This window comes from Nanorana parkeri, unplaced genomic scaffold (genome assembly GCF_000935625.1).
Source record: "Nanorana parkeri isolate BGI_ZX_2015 unplaced genomic scaffold, ASM93562v1 scaffold2592, whole genome shotgun sequence".
Classification (NCBI taxonomy): Eukaryota; Metazoa; Chordata; class Amphibia; order Anura; family Dicroglossidae; genus Nanorana; species Nanorana parkeri.
Genome location: NW_017308860.1, coordinates 67,502 through 83,934, shown reverse-complemented (window position 1 = coordinate 83,934; position 16,433 = coordinate 67,502). Strand labels below are relative to the sequence as shown.

Genomic DNA, 16,433 nt, shown 5'->3' with positions numbered 1-16,433 from the left:
CCCCCCCCCCCCACTAGGAGCCCCCTTTTACATCAAAGCCCACTTTCACATCAGAAGGCCCCCATCACATAGGGAGCCCTCTTCACATGAGAAGCCCCCCATCTCACATAAGGAGGCCCCTTTTCATATCAGAGTCCCCCCATCACATTAGAGTTCCCCCTTCATATCAGAAGCCCTCTTCAAATCAGAGTCCTCAGTCCCTCATTCACATCGCAGTCCTACCATCATATCAGGAGCTGCAGCTGTGGCAGCATGGCAGTGGGCGGAAGGCAGAGCAGGCCTGGATGGAGCCACACTTTTCTGAATGGATCCCACCCTCCCTGGATTAGCGTAGTTTTCATGGTGTTGGTAGAAAAAATGAGGCACCCTTGAAGAAGCCATAAGACACCTCAGGGAAGGAAGGCTGGTCTATGACAGGAACAACCCAAAGAGAACATGCCTTGAAAATTGGGACCCGTACACTCTTCCACTACCCCTAAATGGAATTTTTCCATGACAATGCTCCAGCCGGTGCAGCTAGGTACGTACATGTTTAAGCATTGGTTTAGGATTTAGTATAGTGGTAACAGGAGGATGGGTTGGGGTGAAAAATAGGTTAGTTTCCAAATAGGATTTAGATATGCTTCATGGTGATGCATTCTGTCTGCACAAACCCTTTAAGACAAAGGGAAACATCTAAGAACGAAGATGACGGATTTTGCACGGTGCAGGTTTAACTGAACAAGGAAGTGGTGATCAGGGGAAGCTGTGGAAATGAAATGAAGAACTTCAGACTTTGTCCAAAGATAACCTTGCTTTATTCCTTCTGATTAAGAGAATCGACTGCAGTTTTTTCACAGTTTCAAACCAACACTCAATACAAAGCATAATCGGCAGGCAGACTGGTGTATGGTGTGGTTCTGTGCAACTTACTAAGTATGTTTTACTAGGATCTAATATACAGTATCCTGATATCCAGTCGTCCAGTGTTAGACTTAAAGGAAAAATGAATCTTTTTACAACTGGATTTTCATATGTCAATGCAAAATATTAGTTATTCGAAATGCAATCAGCATCTTAGTACACAAACTCTATTCACCATCAACTGAATATATATAAATCCTGGCTTTGCTTCAAAGTCTGTGTTTGCATATATTTGTATGAAGAGACCACTCCTCCAGCTTTCCTGGATGGTATGTAGTCACTAGCATCCCCCTACAAGGTTAACAAGCTAACCACAGGAGAAGCTTGCACTCAGGCAGGGCTTGGACTTAACTTTGAAAATTGATGGCTTCTATAGTGTTGAAAAGCCAAGTTGTGCGCATGGTCTGGAGTACTACTTGTACCTCGCATGAAGGCAGTTAGTATTTTTGGTCACTTATGCAGTATATATTAACTTAAATCTTTCTATGTTTAAAAATGTGCGGTTACATCAGCTTTTATGTAAATAATATTATAACATATTAGAACATATATAATATTATAATTATAAATATTGGTGGGGGAGTGCTAAGATTAGGTTACAGCAGGGAGCTCATGGGATCTAAGGGACCTATAACTATGTGTAATAAATACAGGTTGGCTTTAATTTAGCCCATGCACACAGGCTATTGGTTGAAAGATGCTCTAAACGGTCATTCATCAGTACAGTCAGAGTTTCTTGGGACTGGCTTTATGGAAACAATAGCATTTTTCCAGGAAAACCAAACTCAGTTGATTGATTCTTCTTTTATGTTCAGTCAGCCAGGTTTGCAAACATTCTAAACTACACATAGTCAAGGGTGGGTTAAACATCCATACTCAATCAACCATCCTCCATGTCCATAGCCACCCTGCTGGGTCTTGACCATAAGTCGTCCCCCAAATGTATTTTTAACAATTCCAAACTATACAAACAGTATATACAATATACAGAGCAAGGTCTGGAATAGAAAAGGAGCATGAGAGCTCAGGACTGGAAGCCCAAAGGAGAAGCCCAACTGAGGACAGGTTGGTTTTGCCTGCAGTCAGTCAGGGCTCCTATTTAGGCCACTGAGAACTGAGGAGGACATGCTAAAAAAGCATGTCCTTGCCTCTCTGTGGTGCAACAGATAGGAGGCCCTACCAGACAATTGTCTGAGCTGTGAGTTTAGAATCAGAGGTAGTCTGCGTGTGTGCAGACTGAAGGCCTAAGCCAGAGGCTGAGACACCCAGTCCAGCAGGGAGGCTGGGACAGGAGCTGTGTAGCAAAAAGCCAGGAAGAACGATCTTTGTTGAATATGTATTAATTATTACAGGTATTTATAAGGAGCCTACAATCTGAGGTCCCTATTTCACACACATACAGGGCCAATTTAGATCGGAGCCATTGACCTTCCAGCATGTCTTTGGAGTGTGGGAGGAAACTGGAGTACTCGGAGGAATCCCATGCAGGCACAGAGAACGTGCAAACCCCTTGCAGATAGCATAACCGAAACACGTTATTATGAAATAACCCTTAAAAGAGAACTATGGGGTAACCTTTTTATCCCATAGTTCTCGTAAGGGTCACAGGAGGACATATACTAGCATCCTCCCCTGACCCAAAGCTCAGTATATAGCGAACTACAGCTTGCGGTATACCAAGAGCGCCACAGCCAGGACGGATCCTGAAAATGCTGTCGAGATCCACCCAGCTGCGTGATTGACAGCTGGCTCTGCCTATCTAGAGGCAGAGACAGCTGTGCCCGCCCCCTTCCCATCTGTTCCTTCAGTCAGCGCAGGAGGATCGTAGAGGGGAGGGGGGAATCCCCACGGGGAGCGGTGACTGACAGTCACGGCTCTCTGCAGGGAGATGATTGGAAAGTGAGCGAGCGACGGTATGTGTTCACTCACTTCCCGATCTATAGAGCCGTCGGCTCGAACTATGAGGATGAGCGGAAATCACTCACCTCATAGTTCTCCTTTAAAGGAGAACAATGAGGTGAGAAAAAATCACTCAACCTCATAGTTCGAGCCGACGTGTGACAATGAAACTGTCACACGTCGGCTCAGTAGAAACTGTCACACGTCGGCTCAGTAGGCAGAGCCAGCTGTCAATCACGCAGCTGGGTGGATCTCGACAGTAATGTCGGGATCAATCCCGGCTGCGGTGGCCTCAGTATACTACGAGCTGTAGCTTGCGATATACTAAGCTTTGGGTCAGGGGAGGATGCTAGTATATGTCCTCCCGTGACCCTGAGGATAACTATGGGGAAAAACACTTACCCCATAGTTCTCATTTAAGGGTAAAACTTTTGCTTTGTTTCTGCGTTGATTAATAATGCCCAGGTACGTTTAGGAAGTCCTAAAACGTACCTGGGCAAGTAAGTGGACTGATCTTTAAAAGCTCTCTGTGTAAAGCTTGTGCATCACTATGTTAATATATACTGTGCGTAGATACATATATACAGGTGAAACTCGAATAATTAGAATATCGTGCAAAAGTCATTCATTTAAAACCCCAAGAACCCCAAATCCACAACCTCAAAAAAGTAGCTTATTACATGCAATCAATAAAACAAGGATTGTACATAGAACAATATCAAACCTCTGAAAAGTACAAGCATGCATATGTACTCAGTACTTGGTTTGGGCCCCTTTTGCAGCACTTACTGCAATTACTTTTGCACGATATTCTAATTATTCGAGTTTCACCTGTATATAGTGCAATATAAATGGGTAAGCCGTATTAGTCCAGTAGACAAGATGTCAAAAAAGACAAAAATGCAGTATTGCTTCTGACCTGAAGAAGAGAGGTTCACTCTCGAAAGCTTGTCTTTTATATATTTTGTTAGTCCAATAAAAAAGGTATCATTGCACACTGCAATACTGCGTTTTTGTCTTTTTTGACATTATATATATATATATATATAATGTGTATGTATAGATATACACACACACTATATAATATAAATTTTTTTTTCTTCTTTTCTGCTTGATTTAGTGAAGTATACACTCAGCTGTGTCTAACATTTCACCCTGCAATATGTACATGTAGTGCAGCTATATCACTGGATGAAAGGCATTCATTATTCTCTTACCACAAAAGTTCTGTTGGTGGCCCCTATCACAGTGACACCATTTCGGAACCACTGGTAACGGGGCAGTGGCCTCCCCACTGCACCACACTCCAAAACCAGTCTGCTCCCCACAAGAATTTTTTGGGGTTGTGGTTGGTTGCAGATTTGTAGTTTGTCATCAGATAGTCCTAGGAAAAGAAAATATGGCATGTGATATTTGAAACTGAACAAACAGCTAAATACACCATTGAAATGTATACCGGAGTGTATTTTACCTGTATTCCTCTCCATCTGCCACACAGCACAGCAAGCTTGGTCCCCTGACCTTTTCCTACTGCACAACACACCTGGACCCCCAAACCCTTGGCTGGACAGTAAAGGAGCAACAGTCAGATGGGACTATCTCTATGCTCTTGTCATACTACTGTCACCATGTCCCTTGTCAGCATATTTGCATACAGCACACTAGATTGGTCCCAAGTGCTCCCTACATCTCCTAGTCTGAGTGCTGCTGTGTAGAAGGTAACAGAAGGCTGAAATGAAGTTATATGCATGTATTCACACCAGAAGTAATTAAAGCTGAACTCCTTCCCTTCAGTCTTGCACGGTTGTACCGGCTCCTCTCCTGCACTGAAATGGCTTACTCTGATTTCACTGCACACTGTGAGCTTCTCACAATGTGCAATCGAAGTCAGATAGGGCCCGCCTCATTTCCTGGCTGGAGCATCATCTAGCCCTTTCCCTCCCAGCCTGGCTGTCCAAGGTCTACCCCTTCCATTCATTTAATTAATTGGATTTCAGTTCTTTCTGGAGGCTCAGTGTTAGCTAGAGAGGTCTGTATGCAAATGCAGCCTGCACAGGAACGCCCACTCCTCCATACAGACATAATCCCATCAAGTATTTTGACATCTGATATTTGCATAGCTCCCCCCAAGAGCCAGCCCACTGCTTGCATCAAGGCTGAGGGCTCCAGAGAGAAGTACTGAGGCAAGGTGCTGTGATGTTTTCAGAAAGCTATGTACAGCAGCCTGCCGGCCCCTCCCACCAGCCATGATCTGCCTGCAGGGCACAGGGAAGTATAGAGACCCAGTGATGACATCATTGGCTCTAAAATAAGGAATGTCATGAAAACGGAAAGGTTTTATTTAAAAATGTCATTAGCATGTTGATGAGGGGAAATAAGGAACCAGGAAGGCAAAATATAAGCTGATTACATTTCAATGACAGAAGTAAATATTGCGTTCGTTGGTATTTTAACATCTGCCTGGAGTTCAGCTTTAGAGACAACGTGCCAGACAGAAATAATGGAGCTGCCATTGACTTGTGTTTGGCGGTACAGGCTCCAGAGCTGTCATACCTGTCCAGTCACTGACTCACAACAAGCGTGTGCAAATCACTTCGTTTTTCCAGGTCAGTGATTCACAATAGTAAAGAAATGGATAACGATGACAAGCCTGATGACTGCACCATCAGAAATAAGTCAATGGCAGCTTCCATAGTTCTGACCTGACAGGTTCATTGTAAGTGAAGCCAGGAAAATACATACAGACCTATACACCGATCAGCCATAACATTATGACCACTGAGAGGCGAAGTGAATATCATTGATCATCTGGTTGCAATGGCACCTAGAAGTGGGTCAGAGAAACTCCAAAACAGCAACTCTTGTGGGATGTTCCCAGTCTGCTGTGGTCAGGACCTACCAAAAGGGGTCCAAGGTGAACCGGTGACAGTGTCATGGGCAGCCAATGCTCATTGATGTGCATGGGGGGTGAAAGTTGGCTCATGTAGTCCGATCCAATATAAGAACTACTGTAGCTCAAATTGCTTAGAAAGTTATTGCTGGTTCTGATACAAAGGTGTCTAAACACACAGAGCATACCAGTTTGTTGTGTACGAAGCTTCGTTGCCGCAGACCAGTTGGGGTGCCCATGATGGCCTGTGTCCACCACCAAAAGCACCTATAATGGGCAGTTGAGCATCTGAACTGGACCACAGAGCAATGGAAGAAGGTGGCCTGGTCTGATAAATATTTTTTTCTTTCACGTCATGTGGATGGCCGGGTGCGGGTGCGTCAATTACCTGAGGAAGAGATGGCACCAGGATGCACTATAGGAAGAAGACAACCCGACAGAGGCAGTGTGATGCTTTGGGCAATGTTCTTCTGGGAAACCTTGGGTTCCTGTCATTCATTCCACTTCAAGGTGTTGAGAAATTCTCCAAATCTCAATCCAATGGAGCATCTGTGGGATGTGCTGGAAAAACAAGTCCCATCAATGGAGGCCGCACCTCATAACTTAAGGGACTTAAAGGATCCGCTACTGACGGCTTGGTGCCAGATACCACAGCACACCTTCAGAGGTCTAGTGAAGTCCATGCCTTAATGGGTCAGAGCTGTTTTGGTGGCAAAAGGGTGACCTACCCAATATTAGGCAAGTGGTCATAAAGTTATGGCTGATCAGTGTACATCTTTACACTGTTTCCAGGGCTGTTTCTAGGTGCAGTGCACCAAAGCCAATGTCAAGGTTTAACGGTTCTTCCTTTATTCTAGGAAAATTGAGAAGATGCAGACAGACCATGTGAATACAAAGAAGCAAATCTCTCTAAAAACTGTAAATCTCCTTAAATAACTCCTAATGGTCTGTGACATTTTATTTGCTGTGCGATATATTTAATGTGCAGAGCTCTCTCTACAGGTCTACAGATCGTCTTTGGGAGCCAAGGTTCATTGCATCTCCTTCGGCTCGCCGGGTAACTCACCGTGACAGGCCAGATTGCTTTCAATAACATCCAGCTGTGCCCAGTTACTGTAATGATAAGAGTGACTGTTGTTTACTCTGCAGATGTATAAGCCGACATCATTCACATCCACGGGGTTAAATGCCAGATCCGATGAATTTCCGTACGGTACCTGGGTCAGGTAATGAAACAAAACCATAAATCATGAGGTTGCATGTCATATGCATGGACCTATGCATCCCAACATTACTTAGGCCCTCCAGCTGTGGTTTACCTATAAATCCCAACATGCTTCTGCCTCTGGGAGCCATGACAGTAACTGTCAGTCTTGTAATGCCTCATGGGACTTGTAGTTCCACAACAGCTGGAAGGCAAGAGTTGCCCACCCTTAACTTAGGGGTCTATTTGTAAACAATTGGCATGGCTAATAGATAATTGTTCACAAATAGGCCACCTAAGCAATGTCTTATATACGATTTTATGGCTGGTTTGCATCTACTCAATGGGGTCTATTTTTAAACAATTCCCAGAGTCATTTGCCATGCAAACCTCTATTACCGGTCATTCTGTGCAAATGGATGCAAAAACGAACATTCTTAGTATATATTTTTTTTCAGGATGAATGTAATATTTGGAAAATACCTAATTACAGCCACTAGATGGCGGTGAGGAGCAAAATAAATACATACTTCTTTCCTATGCTCCTCAGCTCCATCTAGTGGCTGTAATTAGGTATTTTTCAAATATTACATTCATCCTGAAAAGAACATATACTAACAGGTCTATTCACTAAAGGGTGAAGAGTTTGTAGAAGGCAGGAGAAGGGAACAATCTAGGACAACATAGCTGAGCTGGAAAGTGAGCTGAATTGGAGAATTTTTCCAAATCAGCTATTTTGGCCTAGATTGTTCACTTCAACCTTCTCCAAACTCTTCACCCTTCTGTGAATAACCCTGTAAGAATTTTTGCCATTTTTGCCTCCATTCGCACAGAACGAACATTTGCAGAGAGTCGCAGTACAAATGGCTCTGCGAATTGTTCATAAATAGAACCCATTGTGAAGATGCAAACCAACCATTTAATTTCATATAAGCTTTAAGATGTTAATGTAATTTAACCACCTTAGTACCAGAACATTTTTTTCATATTGCACACACATGTTAAAATCTGAATTTTTGAATAGAAGATTAGTTTAAACCCTCAAACAATTCTATGTTTTCTGAAAGCATAGGCCTTGTAGAATAAAAAAAGCTAGCTGAATTTTTTTTATGTTGCGCGATATTTGTGGGAATGCTTGTCAAAGCGAATATAGTTTTAGGGGAAAAAAACACTAAAATTCATTTTAGTGCACGCAAACACAATACAATACCCATTTTTTTGTTAAAAAAATAAAAGTGGGGTCATGTCAAGTAAATAGATACCAAACATCTCAAGTGTTAATATTGTGAATGCCCGGGCAATGTTGAAAACGTTGAGTTGGCACCCATCGCAAGAGAGTTTGTTTTCATTTTTATTTAAAAAAATGTTTTTATTTTAACACTTTCTAATTTTTTTTCAATTAACTTTATTGCTATTACAAAGGGACTAACAAGCCTGTATGTGATAGAGTTTGGAGGGGACAGGTTCTCTTTATGTAGACATCAGGGGCCCTGCGTGACAACGCAGGAGAGACAGGGAGAGATTTAGGTGTTTGGATTAACATATACTTTTACCATTTTCACTGCTGACCTCTACTTCCTATTTTGCACCCCAGTGTATTGCGGCTGGGTGCCTGCCATAGTTAACTGGCACCGCAGGCACAGGAAGGGCGTAGTGTATAATGCCTTCAAGGACCGCATTCCTATCAGATGTTTTATTATGTTTTTGTTATTGTTGTTTGAATGTTTTGTGTTATTATAATAATAATAGGTGCTACAACCATTTTGAAAGCCAAGCAAGAGTAAATTGTGTTCCTTTGGGTTGGGCAATGGGGTATTTGGGTGTGATGGCCAGCAGTAGGTTCAAGGGACCAGGTGGCATCTAATCTCCCCTGGTCATGAGGAAAGGCAGCCCTGAGACTGACTGTCTCTCTGTCACATCTGGGAGTTAGTGCTCTGTCTGGAGTCCTGCCCAACTCACTGACATGACTGGTTGCTAGGAGCTGGGCGGGACGTCCTGCCACGTGACCCAGTGAGATGCTGCCTGAGGCAATGAATGTGAGTTACATGCTCCTCCATACCAGGAAGTACCAGGTATCTTTTTCACTTCCATTGGATGCATGAAGAGGCAGGGATTGAAAGAAAGCTTGTACTGGGGAGGTGGGCTATAAATTGAAAATATTTTATTTTGAATGTAAAAAATACAGGTACACTTTAAAGCAGGGCTGGGCAACTCCGAACCTCCACCTGTGCTTTAACTACAAATCCCAACATGCTGCTTCTGGTAGTTATATTCGTCAATGTCAGTCTTGCAATGCCTTATAGGCCTCCATTTTCCACAACAGCTGGAGGGCCGGAGTTGCCCACCCCTGCTTTAAAGTATCTTCACTCAGTGCGTGTCTCCTGTGTCTGAGGAGCAAATGTTCTTACCCTTCCACGTCATTAAACTGGCCCTGACTGCTGCGTAGCTATAAAAGAGGCAAAGATTGAAATAAAAGCTTATACTGGGGAGTTTGGCCATAATTTGAATGTATTTTATTTTGAATGGAAAAACACACAGGTACACTTTAAATCAGGGGTAGCCAAACTCCGGCCCTCCAGCTGTGGTGAAACTACACCTTTCTGCATCTCTCTCCAGGAGTCATGCTCGTGGCTGTGAGAATCTTGCAATGCCTCATGGGATTTGTAGTTCCACCAGAGCTGGAGGGCCGAAGTTTGGCTACCCCTGCTTTAAATTATCATCACTTGTCTCCTGTCCCAGAGGAGCAAATGTCCTTACCCCTCCACATCATTAAATTGGCCCTGACTGCCTTACAGATATAAAATAAAAATCTCATTGCTATGGCTCATTTTTGTTTCATGCTCATCTCCTTTTTATAGTCAGTACAAGGGAGTAGTCATTACCTCTTTGTCCATTTTGAACCACTGGTAATTAACAAGGGGGTGACCAGTTGCTACACAGGAAAGCTTGACCATTTGTCCAGACTGGACAGCCCCTGACTCTGGTTGGACCACCACTTTTATCCCTGAAAAACAAACAGCTTGAAACATTTTACATTACAGAAAAAAGGCAATATCTCAATTATCAAACATTTAGGGGGTTATTCACAAAAGGGTGAAGAGTTTGGAGAAGGCAGTAGAAGGGCTTCTAGATGATTTGGAACAATTCACCAATTCGGCTCACTTTCCAGTTCAGCTATGTTGTCCTAGATTGTTCACTTCTCCCGCCTTCTCCAAACTCCTCACCCATTTGTGAATAACCCCGATAATGACCAACCCTGCCCAAAACTAAACTAATATGCCATTATTGTGCATTTGCTGGAAAGCTGAATAGTATGGTGGCCTCTTATGTACCCCCCTTGGACTTCAGTATTACGATATATTTACCAGATGCCCCAGTTATGCCATTGTTTTTTTTAGCCACTACAAAGTTGCTGTCAGACTCTTCCAATGGAAACTGCACAATGTAGAATGAACAAATAACTATGAAAATCCAGATGTTTTAGTTCTTGAAGGAGTGGATGATAAAATCTTAGCATTAGACTATAAATATAAGAGGCCAGCAAGAGATTGAACTCCTTGGTGTCCATCTAAACTATAAAATCAGTTACTAGAAAGAGCTTCTATATAATACGTTCATGACTTATTGGTGACTAAAGACTGGAATAATTCCAGTTAACAATTTTGTTCTTGGACAGCTACAGTAGGTTCTGGCATGCCATTGGAATTAGCAAAGCTCAATTTATTGAAGGAACATAGCCATTAAAAAACAAGCGCTTTTGGGGCCACTCAGGATACCCTTCATCAGGCTCAAAATGACAATTCTGATTCTAAGCCTGATGAAGGATACCCTGTGTGGCCCCGAAAGCGCTTGTTTCTGAATGCCAATGTTCCTTCAATTTTTGCTGATTCAACTTTGAAATTTGGTGTGCTGGTGACATCCTTTGAAGATTTTAGTTTTGTGATGGTGCATTCCTTGGTCGTAGTAAGCACCCACCTGGTTTATCAGGTTATTAGTTTTATCTATATATCACTGGCATGTCATTGGTCACAGAATAACAGATAGCCAGGAACAGCCCAGCATTCACAATCTGTTATTGTTTTGTTTAGGGTTAGTGTGAGGATACAAGGATTAAAACACACCTGGAGGTTTCAGGAGCTGAATGGCATTAGACTGGCCAATGCTTTGTAGAAGATCTGTCAATTCCTTTGTTGTACATCCTTGGTCTCCTATTAGTCTTAGCAGACTGCGGGCAGGGCTTCCTGCGGGCTCCATGACTTTCAGGGAACATTGGTGAAGCTCCGTAGAACTACAAATGAAGTTATTTATTCAAGGTTAAACTGGTGTATTCGAGAATAGAGAAAATACATTGTATATACAGCGAGTGAATATTTGAATTATTATTGAAGTGCAACCAAATTTCTTTCTTTTGTTTACAATGGAGAGATTAAGGATTTTTTGTTTTACATTTTTACCCCAGAGCAACCCTTAAAATAATGTTTTGGTCTTGAGGAACACCTACTAAAACCAATTCACTGGGGCCATTGAAACAAATGCACCTTATATTGGAAAGAATTACAGTGGTGATCTGAATGCCACTCCTACAGATAGATAAAAAGATCATTGGTGTCACGGGCACTTGATTGCATTAAATGGGCAGTTTGATCAATAATTACTTCCATCTGTTCCTTGTGGCGATTCCAGTGGCCTCTCTGCAGGGGTCTGATACACCCCCTGCTTAATCAGAGCTAGAAAGACCACTGCTTACTAGGGTTGCCACCTTTTCTTTCATCGAAACCCGAACACACTAGCGACGTACAGAATTTATTTTTGGGAGAATGAGTCGCAGCTTATTCATATATAAATAGCGTCACCCATTCATGTGTAAATATCACAGTGAAGACTATTTTCAGTGGGGTGCCAGTAGCCCTGTCTGCCTGACATCATGTGTCCAGGTTTCAGCGGCCATGAAACCCGGACCCAGCATTCAAAACCTGGACTGTGCGATTCAACTTTGTCCCGGACAGCTGGCAACCCTACTGCTTCCACACAGCTGCAAGGAGACCATTGCTTCCACACCAAGAGCAAAGAGAGTCCTATTCTACAGCATGTCGGAAGAGGACAGTTTTTTCTACTTAGGCTGTGGCAACTTTCGAAAAGAAAACAGACTTTGCACACCTTTTGTTTTGCTGCACCCAGGATATATCTTGCTCATTTAATCTGCAGGTTCAGCTGGCCTTTAGTGAACTAGCCCTAATAATGTTTCTGTATAGACTGTTGGGCTAAGTCTACCACTGCATTAGACCCATTTTGTAAATAGCTATTTCTATTTTCACAGGCTGGTGTGGGGTTTGAGTGAAATTCATTGTTTACTAGCTGTGTTAGTTAGCAGTTGGTTAGTCGCTGTGATGGGGATGTGAGTTGCTTATGGTTGGCTGGATTCAGCAAAGCTTGTCTTGGGCTGAGTCTATTTTTAATGAAGAAGAAGTTATTTTTCTCTGAGAAAAACCACATATGTTCAAAGATTTATACCACAATATGGACGCAATCTCTAAGAGGTTTGTGACACTATCCTGTTTCCACTTACTGTACAGTGGAAAGGATGGCGTACCATGAAGATGCCATCTAATGCAGTCAGTAGCCTGCCTACCAGTCACTGAGAAGGCAACATTGTAGTGGAATATTTTAAACGTTTAATCAGACCAATTCTTTCACAAAAGTTTTATTGAAAACAGGCAAAAAACATCATATAAAAAGGGCAGTATCTGTATGATGTGTCAAATGCATAGAATAAAGAGAAAGTGAAAGGCTAATGTCATCAGTATTAGGACATACTGGCCGGTCGTGGGCAGGGGACCATGACCCCCTATATAAATCCCAACTTGGCACCAATACTAAATCCGAAGATCAGAAGGATTAACTAGTGTGTTGTCTCATTCAGCAACAGTATAAATTAACAACAAGCTATAACATAGTTCCCCTCGTAGAAAAAACAAAGAGGAGAACTAAAGAAAAAAAAGAGAGAAGAAAAGGAGAAGAAAAAGATAAAGATGAGAAAGAAAAAAGTAAAGATAAGTCAAGATTGAAATATATAGGAAAGGAAGTATTATTATACAGGATTTATAGAGCGCCAACAGTTTGCGCAGCGCTTTACAATATAAAGAAGACATTACAATCACAATACAATTCAAGACAAGATGGTAGGGAGGACGTAGATATGTAAGATTTGGGCAGGGGGGTTTATTTGAATCTGGGTGTCCAGCGGGCCAGGGTTGTGGGAAAGAGGCCCTTGTCCTCATCAACGTGGAGACAAGGTGCCTTGCCAGGGAGTTCTGGCATGGTCCAAGCATAGACAATTAAAGATCCAGCAGTGAGGGATCAAGCCTGGAATAGTGAGCATAAGAGATCCGTGGTTGCCAGATAGAAAGAAATTTATCAACCAGAATTGCAGTTCAGTTGGGGCGATCCAATACCAAAGTGTGAAGAGCAATAATTATATGCAGAATAAAGTATTTTAAAACAGTCAACTATATCCGAGTTCAAATCAGTTATCAGGGAAACTAATCAGTTGCATCAAAGTTATTTTAGACTAGTAGCTCTGGGTTACTCCAATTTGCACAATGGCATTGCTGCTCGAGGCCCATACATAACCGTGGTTTGGGGTAACATTCAGAATGCTCAACTAAAGTAGCGGGCAATGCAATGCCCGCTGCAGCACTCCACATCACACATGCCATACATTGTTGTGTCTTGCATTTATACAAAAGTATTATGTTTTAAGGTGCGCTGCCTGCCCATTTCAAATGAATAAGCTTCCTTCATGCAGCACACTTTCTTGTATGATGCCTTGTTTTAACCGATGCTTGTTAAGGTAACACTTATTGTGAAGAGGCCCTGAACTTTGCAAGGTGCTGAATTACAAAGAATCCTGTAACCTAATAATCTTAAAAATGCATTCAAGTGTCCCAATAACAAAAATGTATCTTATTTGTGTGTCACTCGGCTGTAGATCCTCAAATCATCTCTGAATTGGTGCTGACACTGTCCTTCCTTCTGGAGGGTGGATACTTTTGTTCCCCCTGGTCCCTGTGTGTGTTGTAGTCACCGCTCCAAGCTCACTCCCGTGATGGACTACAATCTCAATACGAATTAGTAAACTAAACATGAGCTTGTAGTCCATCATGGGGGTGAGCTTGGAGCGGTGACTACTTTACAACACGCACGGGGACCATGGGGAGCAAAAGTAGCCACCCTCCAGGAGGAAGGACAGTGTCAGCACCAATTCAGAGATGATTTGAGGATCTGAAGCCGAGTGATAAACAAATAAGATACATTTCTGTTAATAGTTAAGGTGCCTGAGCGTATTTTTTCTGGAGGGGGGGCTACTTTTGTTCCCCATGGTCCCTGTGTGTGTTGTAAAGTAGTCACCGCTCCAAGCTCGCTCCAGTGATGGACTACAATATCATGCTTAGTTTTCTCATTTGTATTGAGATTGTAGTCAGCTTCAAGTCTGAAGCTGACAGCTTTTTCTCCATTCAGATCGGCAACAGGTTACAGAGCAGAGAAATCCTCCCCGCTGTATTGTAATGGAAATCAAGTAAAATGACCATTTGTTTTAATATATATACAGGTGAAACTCGAATAATTAGAATATCGTGCAAAAGTAATTGCAGTAAGTTCTGCAAAAGGGGCCCAAACCAAGTACTGAGTACATATGCATGCTTGTACTTTTCAGAGGTCCGATATTGTTCTATGTACAATCCTTGTTTTATTGATTGCATGTAATAATCTACTTTTTTGAGGTTGTGGATTTGGGGTTCTTGGGGTTTTCATGAGCTGTAAGCCATAATCATCACAATTATGACAAATCACGGCTTGAATTATCTTGCTTTGCATGTAATGAGTCTATCTCATATATTAGTTTCACCTTTTAAGTTGCATTAGTGAAATAAATGAACTTTGCACGATATTCTAATTATTCGCGTTTCACCTGTATATGTATGTATATATGGACATAACCAATCAGAAGCTCACGACGCTACGCTCACATGACCTTGGCACACAGCACTAGAAATAAACCTTCGTGCCTTACCGTAATAAACAGAAGCGTCATAGACCTACCACTTGGGGGGGGGGGGGGGTTATTTTTTACTATATAATGAAAAAAGTACTGGCATTTTTGGAAAAAAAAACAGTTTTCCCTAAGTTATGTAGTTAAACAATTATTATTACCCCAATTTGGTAAAGTATAAAAGGTGAGGGTCACGTCGGGTAAATAGACACCAAATATGTCAAGCTTAAAAATTGCACGTGCCTGCGAAGTCACAAAAAACTATCACACCCAAAATCGGCCGCTCATCAGTTTAGTGTTAACAGTGATTGACGGCCCTCAAAATTATTACTCACACTCCAACGCAGTGATATGTAACATCTGCGGCAAAATGGGCATTTTCGCATGTAGGCGCACCTGACACATGTTTGCGTGTGTATGTGGTAGTGGGGGACTTTCTTTTTGTGTTTTTGAACAACATGTTTATATGTGACTTACATTTCTTTTTTATGCTACTTACATTTTTTTACAATTTTTTTTTACACTTAACTTAATTGGCATCACATAGGGGACTAACAATCCCCATATGTGATAGCCAATATACAGTAACAGGTCCTCTTTATGTAGACATTAGGGGTTTCTACGACCCTTAATCTTCCCTAGGAACCCCCAGAGAAGCTGATTAAGCAGAGATCTGCTTTATCATCTTCCCTCCGGCTTCTGTAGCTGGAAATGACAGCCTGCATTCGGGGACCGCAGTGGAGATCAGAGGGAGTTTGTGTACTGATTTCCCTCTGATCTCCGGTCACAGAGCCACTGTGCCTGCATGGAGCAGAGGAAACCTGGAATTGGGGGCCGCACACCCTCATGCAAAATACAAGCAATCGGGCAACTCTACAGCCACTGGAACGCTTGCATTTAAACAGCCATCCCTGGCTGTCTCAAATTTTAGCAGTTTTCCCACTCATGCCCACTGGGCGGCATGCACGAGTGGGGGCGGGGAAGGACATCTTAAAACACCCACCAACATCTAGAAGGCTCCTGCCCCACCGTTTATTATGACCAGCTGCTGGAGGGAAGCATTTAAAACTAATTTATTGGGTGTCAGTGGGGAAAAATGTCGCTTACATTGGCGGTCACTTGGAAAAATAAAACCCTTACAGTAGTGGTCATTGGTGTCATGTTGATGGCTCTGCTACGTGTCATTGGCCCTAACACTATGCAGGCACCATCAAATGGGAGGTCAATCAGCCACAGCTCAAGGAACCCCTGAAAACCCTTAGAGAAGGGGTTTCCAAACGTTGAACCTCCAACTGTCGTGACCTCCCATTTGAGGGTGCTTGTCCGGTGCGATGGCAAAAAATAGTGAATGGCACCACCACGCCCCCTCCCGCCCTAGAACGCAGGGAGGCTTCTGCTATGCAATCCACTAACCGTGCCGGAACGCACTGGAGATGGTGTGAACCGGCCCTAAATGTGTTCATTGTCTGGCCGACGCTTCCCAAATT

General features: G+C 42.7%; 1 protein-coding gene across 1 annotated transcript in view; it reads right to left on the bottom strand.

Annotated features, from left to right (window-relative positions):
* Positions 1 to 16,433, bottom strand: part of LOC108801977 (mucosa-associated lymphoid tissue lymphoma translocation protein 1-like) — a gene marked incomplete at its 3' end in the record, with an annotated part of 93,863 nt that overhangs the window by 44,449 nt on the left and 32,981 nt on the right. The window contains exons 2-5 of the mRNA XM_018573882.1: positions 11,018 to 11,184; positions 9,779 to 9,900; positions 6,759 to 6,909; positions 4,020 to 4,186 (exon numbers count right to left, since the gene is read on the bottom strand). Coding sequence (XP_018429384.1) covers positions 4,020 to 4,186; positions 6,759 to 6,909; positions 9,779 to 9,900; positions 11,018 to 11,184 — 607 coding nt within the window. The remainder of the gene's footprint in view (positions 1 to 4,019; positions 4,187 to 6,758; positions 6,910 to 9,778; positions 9,901 to 11,017; positions 11,185 to 16,433) is intronic.